At 50.1% G+C, this 18,249-nt stretch overlaps 1 protein-coding gene across 1 annotated transcript in view; it reads right to left on the bottom strand.

The window, feature by feature from the left end:
- Positions 1 to 18,249, bottom strand: part of LOC140753681 (Ig-like and fibronectin type-III domain-containing protein 2) — a 181,067-nt gene that overhangs the window by 6,881 nt on the left and 155,937 nt on the right. The window contains exons 13-23 of the mRNA XM_073088411.1: positions 17,898 to 18,023; positions 17,297 to 17,477; positions 16,140 to 16,274; positions 14,908 to 15,086; positions 14,456 to 14,591; positions 13,388 to 13,523; positions 12,666 to 12,861; positions 4,419 to 4,524; positions 3,799 to 3,939; positions 3,171 to 3,349; positions 2,537 to 2,704 (exon numbers count right to left, since the gene is read on the bottom strand). Of these exons, the coding sequence (XP_072944512.1) occupies positions 2,537 to 2,704; positions 3,171 to 3,349; positions 3,799 to 3,939; positions 4,419 to 4,524; positions 12,666 to 12,861; positions 13,388 to 13,523; positions 14,456 to 14,591; positions 14,908 to 15,086; positions 16,140 to 16,274; positions 17,297 to 17,477; positions 17,898 to 18,023 (1,683 nt within the window). The remainder of the gene's footprint in view (positions 1 to 2,536; positions 2,705 to 3,170; positions 3,350 to 3,798; positions 3,940 to 4,418; positions 4,525 to 12,665; positions 12,862 to 13,387; positions 13,524 to 14,455; positions 14,592 to 14,907; positions 15,087 to 16,139; positions 16,275 to 17,296; positions 17,478 to 17,897; positions 18,024 to 18,249) is intronic.

Here is an 18,249-nt window from a genome sequence, read left to right on the forward strand (position 1 = left end):
ACACATAAAATAGAACAATAAATAAGAATAATACTACAAGATTCTGAAATCATTTTGACTGATTGATGGTACATCATAAACCGGTGGATAAAGAAGCATGATATATTGCCTAGAAATTTCTTATGAAATAGATAAGCACTAGAAAATATCTTTGAAGTTTTACTCCTGAAGTAACTAAGTTGGGGATGAAAGCTTTTGTCCAATATTATTTCAACGACAACCCATTATGCTCCAGTCTCGGGTTGAAGTACCTACTTTGTATTAGAAGCCTGTCAGTCAGTACGCTGGTTAAGTGTGATTTTGCAGACTTTACGCCATAGTACGCCATACTACTAATAATAGTAGTATATCAATGCTTTACGCACCTTTGAGAATTTAATAAGTTAGGCGTATAGATTTGCTCAAGACATTTTTCGTCGATAAATCAAGTGCGATAATTATCACACTTGAATTTGGAAATATCAAGGTGGTGATAACAAAATTGACACAATACAATCGGAAACATGTTTCGAGATAAAATTGTACCACGATCTAGGCCTAAAACTATTTCAGATTTCTATACAAACTTCAGATGTAATCAAGACGCTGAAATGTTATTGTGAACAGCTTGGAGCGACCCATTGTTATATCAGTCGGCGTTGAAATAGACCTCGAGTTAGAAGTTCTAACCAAACAAGTTATTCATAGGTTTGTTTTGTCTAAATATAGACGAAAGCTCACAGTGATAAGGTTTTAGGACTTTTGCCAGAATTTGATTAAAACCAAAAGTTTGTGATCATTTTTTCAATAAAAGTGGCAAATATTTTGTTATAATGTTTTTGCGTATTGTTTTAGCGTAATTGAATGTTTATTTCGTACTGTCAATATGTAAAAGTGTATTTAATTTAGTGCCATCATAACTTTAGAGATGGTGAAAATGCTTTTACAGTGATGGGAAATATCTATATGTCTAACAGGTTTAAAAAAAAAAGTTCTCAAAAGTCTAGCAATCCACTATAATCCACAATTCGTTAGCGGTGGACTATCGCCAAATTATTCTCATTTTGGACAGCTCGACAGTAATGACAATAATTTGTTGAATGGTTGATGTTGATGATGCCGCAATAAATTAATTCTTAATATACTTAATAATTGGCGTAGTTATCACCGATATAAAGTTTGCGAGTCAAATCACTTAAATCCTTTATTTTAATAGGCTGTTTGAAGTAACAAGTGAGTGTATCAGTACAAAAGAATATTCAAATGAAGAAAAAATCAACGTAATATCGGCAACATACGTAAGATTTCGTTATACAGGGTGAAATTTTCAAATAGGCCTTCAGGGCCAAATCCGAAACGAATCCTTTAGTTTGTCATTTATCATTACTTCCCAGATTTTGATCCTTATAAGCAACACTATCAAATAGTGGAATAATATAGAGGGTGTATTTGTTTTCAAAATGAACTCGTTCGATTCCCAGCTAGGGAAAAAGTTATTTTAAAAAAGTAATGATGCAGTTTTAGTTTTTATCAAAATCGGCCTCGTAACTCCTTTCAGCATTTTCCGCTAATTCTTATAGTTTCGCATTTGGCCCTGAAGGCCCGTATGAAAAATTCACCCTGTATATCATAGAATTAACTAAAACGGAGTATACTTGCTCAGTACGAACTTAAAGTGTAATCAAGATATAGATGTTATTATGAACGGCTCGGAGCGATCCATTGTTGTATCAGTCGACGTTGAAACCTTGAGAGAACTTCCAAACTGAAGTTATCGCTAAGTTTATTTTATCTACAATATAGATATAAACTGACAATGACAAGGTTTCAGGGTATGATAGAGTTTGATTGATGGGGATGATTGTATGAATGTGATGTACCTATTGTATTTTTAGTTCATATTTACTGGAATAGAATAAATTATATTTTTGGATGTTTCGTAATCGATACATTTTAAAGATTTAACAGTTTGAAACGCCTTAGGGCCTGTTGACAATTCTTATGATTTAAATTTATTTGTTACCTTTAGTTAGATTAATTTGGTCAGGGTTAAGGTTCTTATAATTATCGTCGAAAAAAATTAAATTTGCTGTGTTATAATTTTACATTTTCGTAATCAATTTATTATTGCGCTACTGCAGGGCATTGGTCATTTCTTGGTATAGGAAGGAATAGTTGAATTCAAGAAGTTTGCTAAGTGCAGATTTCATAGTTTTAAGAGTTTGTTTGAATTTTTGTACAGACTACAGTTTTTCTGTCATTTTTTTCTTTCACCGTCAAATCTTGAGATAATTTATATCTTTCTATTTACTATTCAATCAAATCAAATCAAATCATTTTTTTATTCAATACACCTGTATTGAATAAAAAAATGATCTGTGATCTGAAAAGTGCTCTGTAAAGAACCTTCTTTACAGAGCACTTTTTGAATCTCAATTGAACTAAGAACTTACAATCAAAATATTAGCTGTGCTTTCAACTTTTGATCGCAAATGTGGATATTCTAATTTATACCACTAGGCTCTGCCAGGGTATTAAATAAATCAATTTCAATTACCTTAGTACAGCACTCAGTAACATTATGATGTGGTGTCGTGGGTCGGAGCCTGACGGAGACGGGTCTCACGGTCTTCCCGAAGGCGTTCTCCGCGTGGCAGTAGTAGTCGCCCTCGTCCGCTTCCGATATCTTCTTTATCACCAGTCGCATCGTGTATTTGGTTTGCTCCTGGACCATAAGTGGAATATAGGTTAATGAAAAGTAGTGAGTCTTTCGACTTATTGAAGTGGAATTGGCGTGAGTCGGTCAAGCTTTATAAAACTTTTTTTATGTGAGTTACGACGTAAGAGTGTAAATGACGTTATGAGAATTGCGTTTCGTTCGTGACTAATGTCTTAGACATATTTTTTCTAGCTGGAATAGGGATTCCATTCCGAGGGAATTAGGCATGTACTAGATCTTGAAGGCGACCTTCAAGAACAAAATGGTATAAATAAAGTCGTCAATTTTGTTGTGAAATTTGTACTATGTACGTAACATTGTGTAAATTACTTTGAAAATCTGCTAAATAAATATCAATCAATCAATCTGCTATATATAAAAATCTAAGTTTTGAAAATTCCGTGTAAAATGACAAATACATTCTGTGTACATTCTCGTATGACTTTGAAATCTACTTCATATATTCACTTACCTCTGGATCAGCTATCAACTGGATGCTGTAGTTGGGGCCGTCGATAACCGCGGTCCTTCCGTTGGGGTCCCTCCAGAACGCAATGGTGGGTTTAGGCAGCGCTTCCACTCTGCATTCCAAGATCACTGAGTCTCCAGCGGCTGCCATTGTGATGCCTGATGCCTGGATAGCTGGGACGTCTATAGGAACAAATAAAGAAAATGTTTTTAGGAAGAAATTAACCGTTAGTTAAGGAATGTGCGAGAAGTAAGGTAAAGTACCTGACAAAACTGTCATCGTAATTGCATATATGTTAATGACTTCCAAATAGGACAGGAGTATTATTTGAATCACACTCATTATAATCATTAATAACAGATGCTGACTCGGAAAGCTAAGCTAGTATGACTGTGTAGGTAATTTTACAATGTTACATATTTTGAAGAATGACGAAGGTTTCATCCTTAATTCATTACCAACCGTCTATTTGTTACGGGTCTTCTCTTATAATATGATTGATAAATATTCATGAACATTTTGTCACTTTTCCATTACTTAATGCAAGCGATCATTTATAGTTTCTGTGGTAATCCACGATCTACGAGTTACTGATATTCTAATATCAGTAACTCTTAATAACAAAACTCACGTGAGATATTGATCTTCCTGGAGGCCTGCATGGGCGTGCCGTAGCCGTTGTCCGCGTAGCAGGAGATCTGGTCCATGTCGCGCGTCACGTTGTGGATCACCGTCACCATGTGCCGCGTCACCTCCTGGCGGACGAGGCGACCTGGACAAACATATGTGCAAAAATGTTATATATTCCAGTGTTAGCTGTTTGAAAAAGTCTTTGAATACGTTTTGGGCAAGGATATCTCTTAAAAATGTGCCTAAATCTTATATCTTCCAGGAGTAGCTTGAAGATTTTGAATACCTTGAACAAGATCTAAAAAATAGAACATATAGAAAATATTGCAGACATTTCGACAATTACAAGTAACTTGGAATCGAACAACGTAATGACATCGTAAGTCGATTACAGAAATGCTATTATTAAGAACTAAAATCAAAGTCTTCATTTAATTGCCTCTCCTTCATTTAAGAGACCTTAATTTTTTTTCGGTACCAAACTACAAATTACAACACAGGGCAAAAGTAAGTAATGACGTTGCAAATTCAGTCAACAAGAGTTTAGTCGCCTTTCTATCCCTAATTTTGTGTATAGTTTTATTTTTAGTTCTAACCATTCATAATTTAATTGCAACTTACCAGAAATGTATAGCGAGATGGTAGGTGTTGGTGTTCCCATGGCGATGCAGAGGATGGTCATACTGGATCCTTCCATGACCAGGTTCACTGGATTTACAGTTGGAGGCTGTTGAAGAAACAAATCTTTAAAACCACGTTACCTAGTCTATTTTGTCTGCCCATGAGATATCTACGAAGTATGTAGATTGTTTAGATCAGTATGAAAATGAAGACTTAGATAACGTAATGAGAGAAATTCCTTAAATTATTATTACAATATTAGGTATAGTAATAAAATGTAATCTAGATGAGAAAGTTTCGTAGAAATCTTCAACAACCAGAGGTTTCGTAAGAATAAATCGACGTACGGAATTTTGATACTTTGCAGATATATTTTTTGGGCTTGAATAAAACAGTAACTAACTGTACTACGCAATCACAATTTTATTCATACATCTTGTGTAACAGCTAAAAAAAGCTAACATCTAAGATTATAACAACAAACAAAGGCAAAAGTTCAATATTTCTCTGTAATTTGACCTTCTTTTATTTTAAGATTCATCGTCTAATGTACCCATTTTTCATTCACGTCTTTTGTTCTCCTCAACATTGTGCTTCAAAAGGGAAATTTACATTTTTATATCCAATGTTCTGCGGAGTTTATTGTTAAATAGACGCGAACAGTAAGTTTTCTACCCAAAGACCTGTTTTAGAAAAATACTGCCGGTTCGTGGAGGAATTGGTACTTTTTGCAGATTACATCTCGTGAAGGGAAAAAGTGGAATAACTTTTGTAGCTTTTGATGTAACTATTTTCGAGAGTATTTCCAGATTCTTTATTTGGAAACTTTATATTTCGGCGAGCTAAAATGTATAGACGTAAATAGATGGGTTTTAATTTCTTTTAATTAAAACATTTTTCTTTTGTAAATAAACATACTTCTGATTTTTTTGTATAAAAAATATTTTTCTCTCACTTTTTGAAATAAGACATTTCTTGTGAAAAACTGATTACACTTTATTCTATTGATGGATTTTCACTAAACGAAATTCTGCTGAGAGAAAATCAAGCAATCCTATTAGTAGGTTTGACACTCGCACACTTCTGATGAATCATTGATGAAACCGGGTTCTTCAAAAACGGTGCAAAAAGAGTTCTCTTCCAAAGTCAGCGATCTCTCTGACTTTAGGAAGTTGCAGAGGACTGTTGCAATTGTCTATAGGCAATGGTAACTATTTTCCCTCAGATAGCCTGTCAGCGCGGAGAGAATTACGTGCAAAATTAACACTGTAAATGTCATACGCAATGTATGATAAAATAGCATTACCAACTAAAAATATAAGTTTATTCGCATAATATTTAAGTAAGGAATTATTTTTCAACTCTAACCTCAATAGATTTGGAGGAAGATGGGGAGTTGCAAATGGATAGTTTTTTTGGAATATTTTTAAAAATATGTATTGTAGAACTATAACAAAATTATTTTTATGGTCCCTACAATATTTAAAGTATTTCTGTATTTTTTTTTTTATTTTAGCCTTATTTTGGAGTAAGGGAGTTGAGCTAATGGTTCATTTTCGTCAAAACGTCTCAGCTCACCCCTACAAACGCGGAGTAGCCGGGGTCGGTCCATACCACGTACTCCAGCGTGTGGCCCGGCACTGTCGCCACGCGGTCATGTTGCACTAGCTCACCTCCACGAACGCGGGGTAGGCGGGGTCGGTCCAGGCGAGCAGCGTCTCGGACGGCAGCGAGTCGCCGGCGGCGGCGTGCGCGCGCACCCACACCACGTACTGCGAGTTGGGCGCCAGCCGCTCCAGCGTGTGGCCCGGCACTGGTGCCACGCGGTCATGTTGCACTAGCTCACCTCCACGAACGCGGGGTAGGCGGGGTCGGTCCAGGCGAGCAGCGTCTCGGACGGCAGCGAGTCGCCGGCGGCGGCGTGCGCGCGCACCCACACCACGTACTGCGAGTTGGGCGCCAGCCGCTCCAGCGTGTGGCCCGGCACTGGTGCCACGCGGTCATGTTGCACTAGCTCACCTCCACGAACGCGGGGTAGGCGGGGTCGGTCCAGGCGAGCAGCGTCTCGGACGGCAGCGAGTCGCCGGCGGCGGCGTGCGCGCGCACCCACACCACGTACTGCGAGTTGGGCGCCAGCCGCTCCAGCGTGTGGCCCGGCACTGGTGCCACGCGGTCATGTTGCACTAGCTCACCTCCACGAACGCGGGGTAGGCGGGGTCGGTCCAGGCGAGCAGCGTCTCGGACGGCAGCGAGTCGCCGGCGGCGGCGTGCGCGCGCACCCACACCACGTACTGCGAGTTGGGCGCCAGCCGCTCCAGCGTGTGGCCCGGCACTGGTGCCACGCGGTCATGTTGCACTAGCTCACCTCCACGAACGCGGGGTAGGCGGGGTCGGTCCAGGCGAGCAGCGTCTCGGACGGCAGCGAGTCGCCGGCGGCGGCGTGCGCGCGCACCCACACCACGTACTGCGAGTTGGGCGCCAGCCGCTCCAGCGTGTGGCCCGGCACTGGTGCCACGCGGTCATGTTGCACTAGCTCACCTCCACGAACGCGGGGTAGGCGGGGTCGGTCCAGGCGAGCAGCGTCTCGGACGGCAGCGAGTCGCCGGCGGCGGCGTGCGCGCGCACCCACACCACGTACTGCGAGTTGGGCGCCAGCCGCTCCAGCGTGTGGCCCGGCACTGGTGCCACGCGGTCATGTTGCACTAGCTCACCTCCACGAACGCGGGGTAGGCGGGGTCGGTCCAGGCGAGCAGCGTCTCGGACGGCAGCGAGTCGCCGGCGGCGGCGTGCGCGCGCACCCACACCACGTACTGCGAGTTGGGCGCCAGCCGCTCCAGCGTGTGGCCCGGCACTGGTGCCACGCGGTCATGTTGCACTAGCTCACCTCCACGAACGCGGGGTAGGCGGGGTCGGTCCAGGCGAGCAGCGTCTCGGACGGCAGCGAGTCGCCGGCGGCGGCGTGCGCGCGCACCCACACCACGTACTGCGAGTTGGGCGCCAGCCGCTCCAGCGTGTGGCCCGGCACTGGTGCCACGCGGTCATGTTGCACTAGCTCACCTCCACGAACGCGGGGTAGGCGGGGTCGGTCCAGGCGAGCAGCGTCTCGGACGGCAGCGAGTCGCCGGCGGCGGCGTGCGCGCGCACCCACACCACGTACTGCGAGTTGGGCGCCAGCCGCTCCAGCGTGTGGCCCGGCACTGGTGCCACGCGGTCATGTTGCACTAGCTCACCTCCACGAACGCGGGGTAGGCGGGGTCGGTCCAGGCGAGCAGCGTCTCGGACGGCAGCGAGTCGCCGGCGGCGGCGTGCGCGCGCACCCACACCACGTACTGCGAGTTGGGCGCCAGCCGCTCCAGCGTGTGGCCCGGCACTGGTGCCACGCGGTCATGTTGCACTAGCTCACCTCCACGAACGCGGGGTAGGCGGGGTCGGTCCAGGCGAGCAGCGTCTCGGACGGCAGCGAGTCGCCGGCGGCGGCGTGCGCGCGCACCCACACCACGTACTGCGAGTTGGGCGCCAGCCGCTCCAGCGTGTGGCCCGGCACTGGTGCCACGCGGTCATGTTGCACTAGCTCACCTCCACGAACGCGGGGTAGGCGGGGTCGGTCCAGGCGAGCAGCGTCTCGGACGGCAGCGAGTCGCCGGCGGCGGCGTGCGCGCGCACCCACACCACGTACTGCGAGTTGGGCGCCAGCCGCTCCAGCGTGTGGCCCGGCACTGGTGCCACGCGGTCATGTTGCACTAGCTCACCTCCACGAACGCGGGGTAGGCGGGGTCGGTCCAGGCGAGCAGCGTCTCGGACGGCAGCGAGTCGCCGGCGGCGGCGTGCGCGCGCACCCACACCACGTACTGCGAGTTGGGCGCCAGCCGCTCCAGCGTGTGGCCCGGCACTGGTGCCACGCGGTCATGTTGCACTAGCTCACCTCCACGAACGCGGGGTAGGCGGGGTCGGTCCAGGCGAGCAGCGTCTCGGACGGCAGCGAGTCGCCGGCGGCGGCGTGCGCGCGCACCCACACCACGTACTGCGAGTTGGGCGCCAGCCGCTCCAGCGTGTGGCCCGGCACTGGTGCCACGCGGTCATGTTGCACTAGCTCACCTCCACGAACGCGGGGTAGGCGGGGTCGGTCCAGGCGAGCAGCGTCTCGGACGGCAGCGAGTCGCCGGCGGCGGCGTGCGCGCGCACCCACACCACGTACTGCGAGTTGGGCGCCAGCCGCTCCAGCGTGTGGCCCGGCACTGGTGCCACGCGGTCATGTTGCACTAGCTCACCTCCACGAACGCGGGGTAGGCGGGGTCGGTCCAGGCGAGCAGCGTCTCGGACGGCAGCGAGTCGCCGGCGGCGGCGTGCGCGCGCACCCACACCACGTACTGCGAGTTGGGCGCCAGCCGCTCCAGCGTGTGGCCCGGCACTGGTGCCACGCGGTCATGTTGCACTAGCTCACCTCCACGAACGCGGGGTAGGCGGGGTCGGTCCAGGCGAGCAGCGTCTCGGACGGCAGCGAGTCGCCGGCGGCGGCGTGCGCGCGCACCCACACCACGTACTGCGAGTTGGGCGCCAGCCGCTCCAGCGTGTGGCCCGGCACTGGTGCCACGCGGTCATGTTGCACTAGCTCACCTCCACGAACGCGGGGTAGGCGGGGTCGGTCCAGGCGAGCAGCGTCTCGGACGGCAGCGAGTCGCCGGCGGCGGCGTGCGCGCGCACCCACACCACGTACTGCGAGTTGGGCGCCAGCCGCTCCAGCGTGTGGCCCGGCACTGGTGCCACGCGGTCATGTTGCACTAGCTCACCTCCACGAACGCGGGGTAGGCGGGGTCGGTCCAGGCGAGCAGCGTCTCGGACGGCAGCGAGTCGCCGGCGGCGGCGTGCGCGCGCACCCACACCACGTACTGCGAGTTGGGCGCCAGCCGCTCCAGCGTGTGGCCCGGCACTGGTGCCACGCGGTCATGTTGCACTAGCTCACCTCCACGAACGCGGGGTAGGCGGGGTCGGTCCAGGCGAGCAGCGTCTCGGACGGCAGCGAGTCGCCGGCGGCGGCGTGCGCGCGCACCCACACCACGTACTGCGAGTTGGGCGCCAGCCGCTCCAGCGTGTGGCCCGGCACTGGTGCCACGCGGTCATGTTGCACTAGCTCACCTCCACGAACGCGGGGTAGGCGGGGTCGGTCCAGGCGAGCAGCGTCTCGGACGGCAGCGAGTCGCCGGCGGCGGCGTGCGCGCGCACCCACACCACGTACTGCGAGTTGGGCGCCAGCCGCTCCAGCGTGTGGCCCGGCACTGGTGCCACGCGGTCATGTTGCACTAGCTCACCTCCACGAACGCGGGGTAGGCGGGGTCGGTCCAGGCGAGCAGCGTCTCGGACGGCAGCGAGTCGCCGGCGGCGGCGTGCGCGCGCACCCACACCACGTACTGCGAGTTGGGCGCCAGCCGCTCCAGCGTGTGGCCCGGCACTGGTGCCACGCGGTCATGTTGCACTAGCTCACCTCCACGAACGCGGGGTAGGCGGGGTCGGTCCAGGCGAGCAGCGTCTCGGACGGCAGCGAGTCGCCGGCGGCGGCGTGCGCGCGCACCCACACCACGTACTGCGAGTTGGGCGCCAGCCGCTCCAGCGTGTGGCCCGGCACTGGTGCCACGCGGTCATGTTGCACTAGCTCACCTCCACGAACGCGGGGTAGGCGGGGTCGGTCCAGGCGAGCAGCGTCTCGGACGGCAGCGAGTCGCCGGCGGCGGCGTGCGCGCGCACCCACACCACGTACTGCGAGTTGGGCGCCAGCCGCTCCAGCGTGTGGCCCGGCACTGGTGCCACGCGGTCATGTTGCACTAGCTCACCTCCACGAACGCGGGGTAGGCGGGGTCGGTCCAGGCGAGCAGCGTCTCGGACGGCAGCGAGTCGCCGGCGGCGGCGTGCGCGCGCACCCACACCACGTACTGCGAGTTGGGCGCCAGCCGCTCCAGCGTGTGGCCCGGCACTGGTGCCACGCGGTCATGTTGCACTAGCTCACCTCCACGAACGCGGGGTAGGCGGGGTCGGTCCAGGCGAGCAGCGTCTCGGACGGCAGCGAGTCGCCGGCGGCGGCGTGCGCGCGCACCCACACCACGTACTGCGAGTTGGGCGCCAGCCGCTCCAGCGTGTGGCCCGGCACTGGTGCCACGCGGTCATGTTGCACTAGCTCACCTCCACGAACGCGGGGTAGGCGGGGTCGGTCCAGGCGAGCAGCGTCTCGGACGGCAGCGAGTCGCCGGCGGCGGCGTGCGCGCGCACCCACACCACGTACTGCGAGTTGGGCGCCAGCCGCTCCAGCGTGTGGCCCGGCACTGGTGCCACGCGGTCATGTTGCACTAGCTCACCTCCACGAACGCGGGGTAGGCGGGGTCGGTCCAGGCGAGCAGCGTCTCGGACGGCAGCGAGTCGCCGGCGGCGGCGTGCGCGCGCACCCACACCACGTACTGCGAGTTGGGCGCCAGCCGCTCCAGCGTGTGGCCCGGCACTGGTGCCACGCGGTCATGTTGCACTAGCTCACCTCCACGAACGCGGGGTAGGCGGGGTCGGTCCAGGCGAGCAGCGTCTCGGACGGCAGCGAGTCGCCGGCGGCGGCGTGCGCGCGCACCCACACCACGTACTGCGAGTTGGGCGCCAGCCGCTCCAGCGTGTGGCCCGGCACTGGTGCCACGCGGTCATGTTGCACTAGCTCACCTCCACGAACGCGGGGTAGGCGGGGTCGGTCCAGGCGAGCAGCGTCTCGGACGGCAGCGAGTCGCCGGCGGCGGCGTGCGCGCGCACCCACACCACGTACTGCGAGTTGGGCGCCAGCCGCTCCAGCGTGTGGCCCGGCACTGGTGCCACGCGGTCATGTTGCACTAGCTCACCTCCACGAACGCGGGGTAGGCGGGGTCGGTCCAGGCGAGCAGCGTCTCGGACGGCAGCGAGTCGCCGGCGGCGGCGTGCGCGCGCACCCACACCACGTACTGCGAGTTGGGCGCCAGCCGCTCCAGCGTGTGGCCCGGCACTGGTGCCACGCGGTCATGTTGCACTAGCTCACCTCCACGAACGCGGGGTAGGCGGGGTCGGTCCAGGCGAGCAGCGTCTCGGACGGCAGCGAGTCGCCGGCGGCGGCGTGCGCGCGCACCCACACCACGTACTGCGAGTTGGGCGCCAGCCGCTCCAGCGTGTGGCCCGGCACTGGTGCCACGCGGTCATGTTGCACTAGCTCACCTCCACGAACGCGGGGTAGGCGGGGTCGGTCCAGGCGAGCAGCGTCTCGGACGGCAGCGAGTCGCCGGCGGCGGCGTGCGCGCGCACCCACACCACGTACTGCGAGTTGGGCGCCAGCCGCTCCAGCGTGTGGCCCGGCACTGGTGCCACGCGGTCATGTTGCACTAGCTCACCTCCACGAACGCGGGGTAGGCGGGGTCGGTCCAGGCGAGCAGCGTCTCGGACGGCAGCGAGTCGCCGGCGGCGGCGTGCGCGCGCACCCACACCACGTACTGCGAGTTGGGCGCCAGCCGCTCCAGCGTGTGGCCCGGCACTGGTGCCACGCGGTCATGTTGCACTAGCTCACCTCCACGAACGCGGGGTAGGCGGGGTCGGTCCAGGCGAGCAGCGTCTCGGACGGCAGCGAGTCGCCGGCGGCGGCGTGCGCGCGCACCCACACCACGTACTGCGAGTTGGGCGCCAGCCGCTCCAGCGTGTGGCCCGGCACTGGTGCCACGCGGTCATGTTGCACTAGCTCACCTCCACGAACGCGGGGTAGGCGGGGTCGGTCCAGGCGAGCAGCGTCTCGGACGGCAGCGAGTCGCCGGCGGCGGCGTGCGCGCGCACCCACACCACGTACTGCGAGTTGGGCGCCAGCCGCTCCAGCGTGTGGCCCGGCACTGGTGCCACGCGGTCATGTTGCACTAGCTCACCTCCACGAACGCGGGGTAGGCGGGGTCGGTCCAGGCGAGCAGCGTCTCGGACGGCAGCGAGTCGCCGGCGGCGGCGTGCGCGCGCACCCACACCACGTACTGCGAGTTGGGCGCCAGCCGCTCCAGCGTGTGGCCCGGCACTGGTGCCACGCGGTCATGTTGCACTAGCTCACCTCCACGAACGCGGGGTAGGCGGGGTCGGTCCAGGCGAGCAGCGTCTCGGACGGCAGCGAGTCGCCGGCGGCGGCGTGCGCGCGCACCCACACCACGTACTGCGAGTTGGGCGCCAGCCGCTCCAGCGTGTGGCCCGGCACTGGTGCCACGCGGTCATGTTGCACTAGCTCACCTCCACGAACGCGGGGTAGGCGGGGTCGGTCCAGGCGAGCAGCGTCTCGGACGGCAGCGAGTCGCCGGCGGCGGCGTGCGCGCGCACCCACACCACGTACTGCGAGTTGGGCGCCAGCCGCTCCAGCGTGTGGCCCGGCACCGCTGTCGCCACGCGGGTTATGTTGCCGCCGCCGCTCGGGGACTTGTAGTAGAGGCTGTGGGGAGCGCCGAGTGTTAGAGTGAGGGGTATATCTCAACGTGAATACACTACAATGTGAGGTTTGGTCACATAGTGCGAGATATAGAGGTACGGAAAGTTTTTTGTCAAGGTTAGCGATAAGATGCGGTTTTAGTCGATGTGAGTTTGATTAAATTGATTTAGAGTATGAGTTTGAAACTAAAATGTAAATATGAGGTTAAAAATGGTCTGCTTAAAATTGAAGTGAGGTTTTAATGCGTGGAAATTAAGTTGTAATATGTGAAATCTTAAAAATGAGGTGAGTTATGTATAAAGGGTAGAGCTCAAAATTTTGGGTTTCTCATAGTTTTAAGTAAAGACAAAATTTTTAGTATTTTTTTCATTAACGTTGAAAATGAAGTACGTGGAGTGATGAAAGTCTGATACTAACACCCTGTTGACAAAGCTTTTTAGAGCAAACCATCAGTCTGTTTTTATGAAATACTTTTACTTAATAAATTCAAGTAAATGTATGGACAGATCTTAATCAATAGCGAACTTACGTGTATGTGAGCTTCTCGTCGGGATGCGAGAACTGCGGCGGCTGCCAGCTTAACGTCAGCCACGTGGCGGAGTGCGACGCCACCGACAGCGAGTGTGGTGGCGAGGGAATACCCGATACCTCCTTGTTTTCTGTATCTGTTATAAATGATGATGATTAAATTATTGTTTTAGACTTTCTAAGCCTTGGGAAAAGTTAGAGAAGCTGCTATAATGCATACGGACGACAGTAAGCGACACTTGTAAACGGCAGTCGACGAACTTCGCCAACGGTCGCAGGCTGCCGCAGGCAGTCGCTAAAGAAAGCCGTCGGCGCCTATCGTTAGCGACTGTCGCCGACCGTCAGCGACGTTTGCCGGCGTGAGCTGTGGCTAAGAAGTACTAGAGCACTATAATAATTCCTCATTGTTTAAATTGCTTAAGTTTTTATATCGATATTTTAATAAAACTCGCGCTTGTAACTATAAATTTGTAATCGTTTAGAATCACAGCTTTTATACTAAAAATATGTAGATAATATTATGTATGTATAAATGATGTTTGTAGGAAAGTTTCATAAAACCCGAGCGGCATCAGTAATAAGCTAAATTGCTAAGAAACGAGATTGAGCGCAGAAGAGCGACGCTTCGCGCCTGAGAGCTGTTTGCAGGTACCCTAATATTGCGCGATATTACGTCATACGACATAGTTTGATGCTACGAGCACCTAGCGATGTTAAAATAAATCTTATATTTTGATAGCGATTTGGCTTTCCAATATGCTTTAGGTCTTCTGATTTTTCACTTTTTACTAATTGTGGAAGGAAAAGTGTGTGAAGTCTACCAATTCTCTCTTGGCCTGTTGTGAAGTCCTTACTGCCTATCAATTTGAAACTTTATCTAAGTTCAGTTTGCCTTTCCACTCACTTCAAGCTAGAACACAACATTTTGACACTGCTGATAACAGCCGAAGTTGAAATGTCTCTAGTGTTTTCCGTACTAAACTTTTCAAACCATAACGTTAGTATATACTGCTGCCACATGAATCAAAATTTGAGGGTTTTCTACCTTAGGGTATACCGTATACCTTACCTTCAGTGATATTGAGTAGTAGCATGCTGGACGGCAGCGAGGAGCCGTGCTGGTTGACGGCCACCACGAACAGGTGGTAGGTGCTGTTCACCTCCAGGCCATCGATGCGCGCCATCGTCTCCGTTACGTTCATTTGCTGCACAGTGAGGTTGGGTTAGGTTAGAAAGTTAGAGTAAGATCTGGTACGGTTGTGTAGTCATTAGACAGTTATTTATTTCTATTAAGGTAATTTGTAATGTTTTTTTTAATACATACTTATTGATCAATGTAGATACATATCTTTACATGTAATGAATTATCCTATAATTATAATTCGTCCCATTTGTATTATGTTAGAGTAAGATTCAAGAAGATTTAATCACGCCATTAATGAATGCCCAAGAAAAACTAAACCGAAAATTGTTTACCGAAAGGTAGACTTTAAGACTTTTTGATGTACGAGTAATACTAACATTGTCAAGCTGCAAAGTGTTATAATAGTAAGGTTGTGAGTTGTTGCCGACTTTCTGCCAGTGGACCGTGTAGGAGGAAGCGTTAGCGCCATCTTGCGGCGCTGTCCAGTCCAAGAATAGTTTGTCGCTGGAGACCACTGCGTGGAGCTCTCTCGGCGGCCCCGGGAGAATACCAGTACCTGAATAATGTGATTAATTTACAAAAAAATAAATTTGAAATGATAAGTTAAGAAACATGGAGGGTTTTGACTAAGAACATGAAATTTCTGTTCTGCTGTTTATATGTGGTTTCTGTACACTTGTTATCACTTGCCAGAAAAGATACAATAGCAAAATATACAAAAGATCTTATTTTAGCAAAATATATTATCTTTGAAAGAATATACGGCGTACCGAAGAAAGTTGTAAGGATTGTAAGTTAGATAAGGTATTGGAATAAGGTAAGGAAGGTTAAGGTCTAAGAGGATAACGGGACAAGGTAAGCCACTTATATGACCTCACGTGCTCGTACCGGAGCATGGTAATCGAGAAAGATTGTTAGAAAAGCTCCTGGAACAAGATAAGGTAGCCTAAAGTCACTGAAGATACCGGAAAAAGGAAATTACAGAGAAATGTTGTCGAGGATGATTATTAGAGAGGGTTAGTACCTTGTTTCAATGTACAAGCTAAGGATACGGTCCAAGAAGACATCAGGGCAAAGCCAGCTACGTACGGAAGAAGGTAACCGATGAACGATCTTCGATGAGGTACAGTAACAAGCTAAGGCTAGGTCCAAGAACATACAGTGTCAAGGTAACGGTTAAGGTTACACACCCTTTTAATAATGGATACCTTTACTTTTATATTCTATTTTATTTTTATTTTATTTACTCTTTATTGATTATGTTAAAAACAGTGTGGTACAAAAGGCGGACTTAATGCTAAATAGCATTTTCTCCCAGTCAACCTTAGGGATGTGCACAAAAATTGAAGGCGGTACAACTATACTAAAAAAAAACTAATAAATACGAAATAAAATAAAATGGAAAAAGGGAGAAAGGAGAACATGAAAAAAGAAAGAAAAATTTATAAACTTCGGACGAGTGCTACTAGCGTACCCGTGGTCCTGACAAAGGGCGTACAGAGGAACACCGTGGGGTTTTAGCCGGTAGGAGTCCGGCATATCCTCTCCGCTGTCCCCGCGGCTGAGAGGAACCCATGAAGGGTTTCCCCATGAAAAAAAAGGTACACACCCTCCTCGAAGCACTGCACGATGTTGCCGATGTAGGGCACGCAGGTGTTGAGGCCGGCGGAGTGCGCGCCGCCGCACACGCCGCGACACGCCGCCGGCACGCCGCGCCGCGCGCAGCACTCCTCGTGGTTGCGACCTGCACCATACGACATCATAATATACGAGTAGCAGACATTCATTAATAATGTTACATGACATACATGTAACTGGAATTATTTACGATTAATAATTTTAAATAAATAACAATTTTGCACAGATTACTAATAGCAACTTATTTTTTTTAATATAGGAGTAGCAGACGAGCATGCAGTCCACCTGATGGTAAGTGGCTCCTGCCGCGTATGGACATCTGGAAACAACCCCAGATAGGATTAGATATTCTCTTCCTGAGGTCTGCCACAGATGCGCCGCTACCCCTGAGGACTAAGCTGGAACGCCTCAGAAAAATATCTCTCCCTTATCACTTTCAAACCAGAACACAACAGCGCTTAATACTGCTGTTATAAGGCAGAAACAGATGTGGCGGTGGTGCCGCGGGAGACGAACCAGAGACGGTTCAAACACCTTCAAGTTATATTATATTTTACGCCATGTTAGATCGAGTTTACGATATATTTCGAGTCCAGTACGGTTTCAGAATATATTTAAGTTTGTCTATCGAAGTTCGCTGCACATAGAAAAGGCCTAATTAATCGTTTGGCATGGTAACCCAATTGGTCGTGTAAAACATTATATACATAATATTAAATTTAGTAAATTTGCCCTTTGCAACATAGACCAAATTTGCCGCCCCACGCGCAGGTTGAATTTCTCGCTCCGGGGCGTTATCGCTGCCTAATTTTGTCCCTTATATTTAAATCTAAATGTTCATAGGAATAATTTAAATTATACACTATAATTACAGAATTTCGTGAAATTAATTTTAGAGTTTCGTTTTAGATATTTCACTAAAATGTACAGATTTGTAATAACTATCATAATTACTAAAACTTATAGATTGCTTAGTACAAAAGTGTACAATTTTATTTTTATTTCAACTTAAACCAACAACATTACAATATACATAAGTTATGATTATAAATTACTATTCTCATAATTTAAATAAATTCCTTCACTTGCAATAAGTATTTTAAACATAGTATACAAGCTATAACTCACCACCAGCGCCGCACCGCAGTAGCTTATGGAACTCCTGCGCACACAAGGGCGCTAAGGTCCTGAGATCGGACATCTTCGCATCGTACGAGCACAGCGGCATGCACACACCGGCGAGCTGCACACGCTCACAGCAAGCGGTCACATTGTATGCGTTCGCTACTTCTTCTTCTTCTTCTAGGAGCTGGTGAGGAAGCAGTGAGTTATGTTGGGAAAATTTTATTTAAATGGTGTCTACTTTGTATGTAACGGTCTTTGAATAACACTAACTAGGATGTAGGATAGAAATGAAGATTTATTTTTCTGTTCCAGGTTTTGGATGTTAGTATATGTCAGTACAATCCAGGACATTCAAAATCCTATCATAGTGCTACACTTAAAAAGATTGACCACCTTATAGTAAGTCGTTTCTTCAACTACTGAGTGCAATAAATTGGTACTTCATTTCCTTTCCTTGATTCGTGTACATAATATTTATAATAGTTAATTACACTCACATGCACATGCTCACATGCACATATGTGTATGTGAGCATGTGCGTGTATGTACTTTATGTAAAATATGTTTAAGTAAAAGTTGTATTTTTATAAGACCTAGAATTTACCTGGCTCTGTGTCCTGAAGATGAGTCTGGGTGAAGCTTCTCCCACACCGTGTTCGTTGACAGCCTCCACATAAATCTCGTAATCAGTGTTAGATTCCAAGTCTTCCAGAATGTATGGCGATTGAACCTAAGTGAAAATTTCATGAGTAAACTCCATAACTGTCTTTATTGTAGAAGGGCTTGTCCCATCAAGGTCTACGTAAGAATCTACTTAATAAAACTAACGCTGATTGACAGACGATGCGACTTTATCTGGAAGTACAGTTATATAACGTACTAACAAAGATTTTAATTCCAATATAGGGAACTAAGTATGCTATACCATATTATCGCCGGGACTGCGGACGAGTGCT

The sequence above is a fragment of the Epargyreus clarus genome, unplaced genomic scaffold (assembly GCF_041222505.1).
Source record: "Epargyreus clarus isolate Ecla_fem2 unplaced genomic scaffold, WU_Ecla_fem_2.2 ptg000027l, whole genome shotgun sequence".
Lineage (NCBI taxonomy): Eukaryota > Metazoa > Arthropoda > Insecta > Lepidoptera > Hesperiidae > Epargyreus > Epargyreus clarus.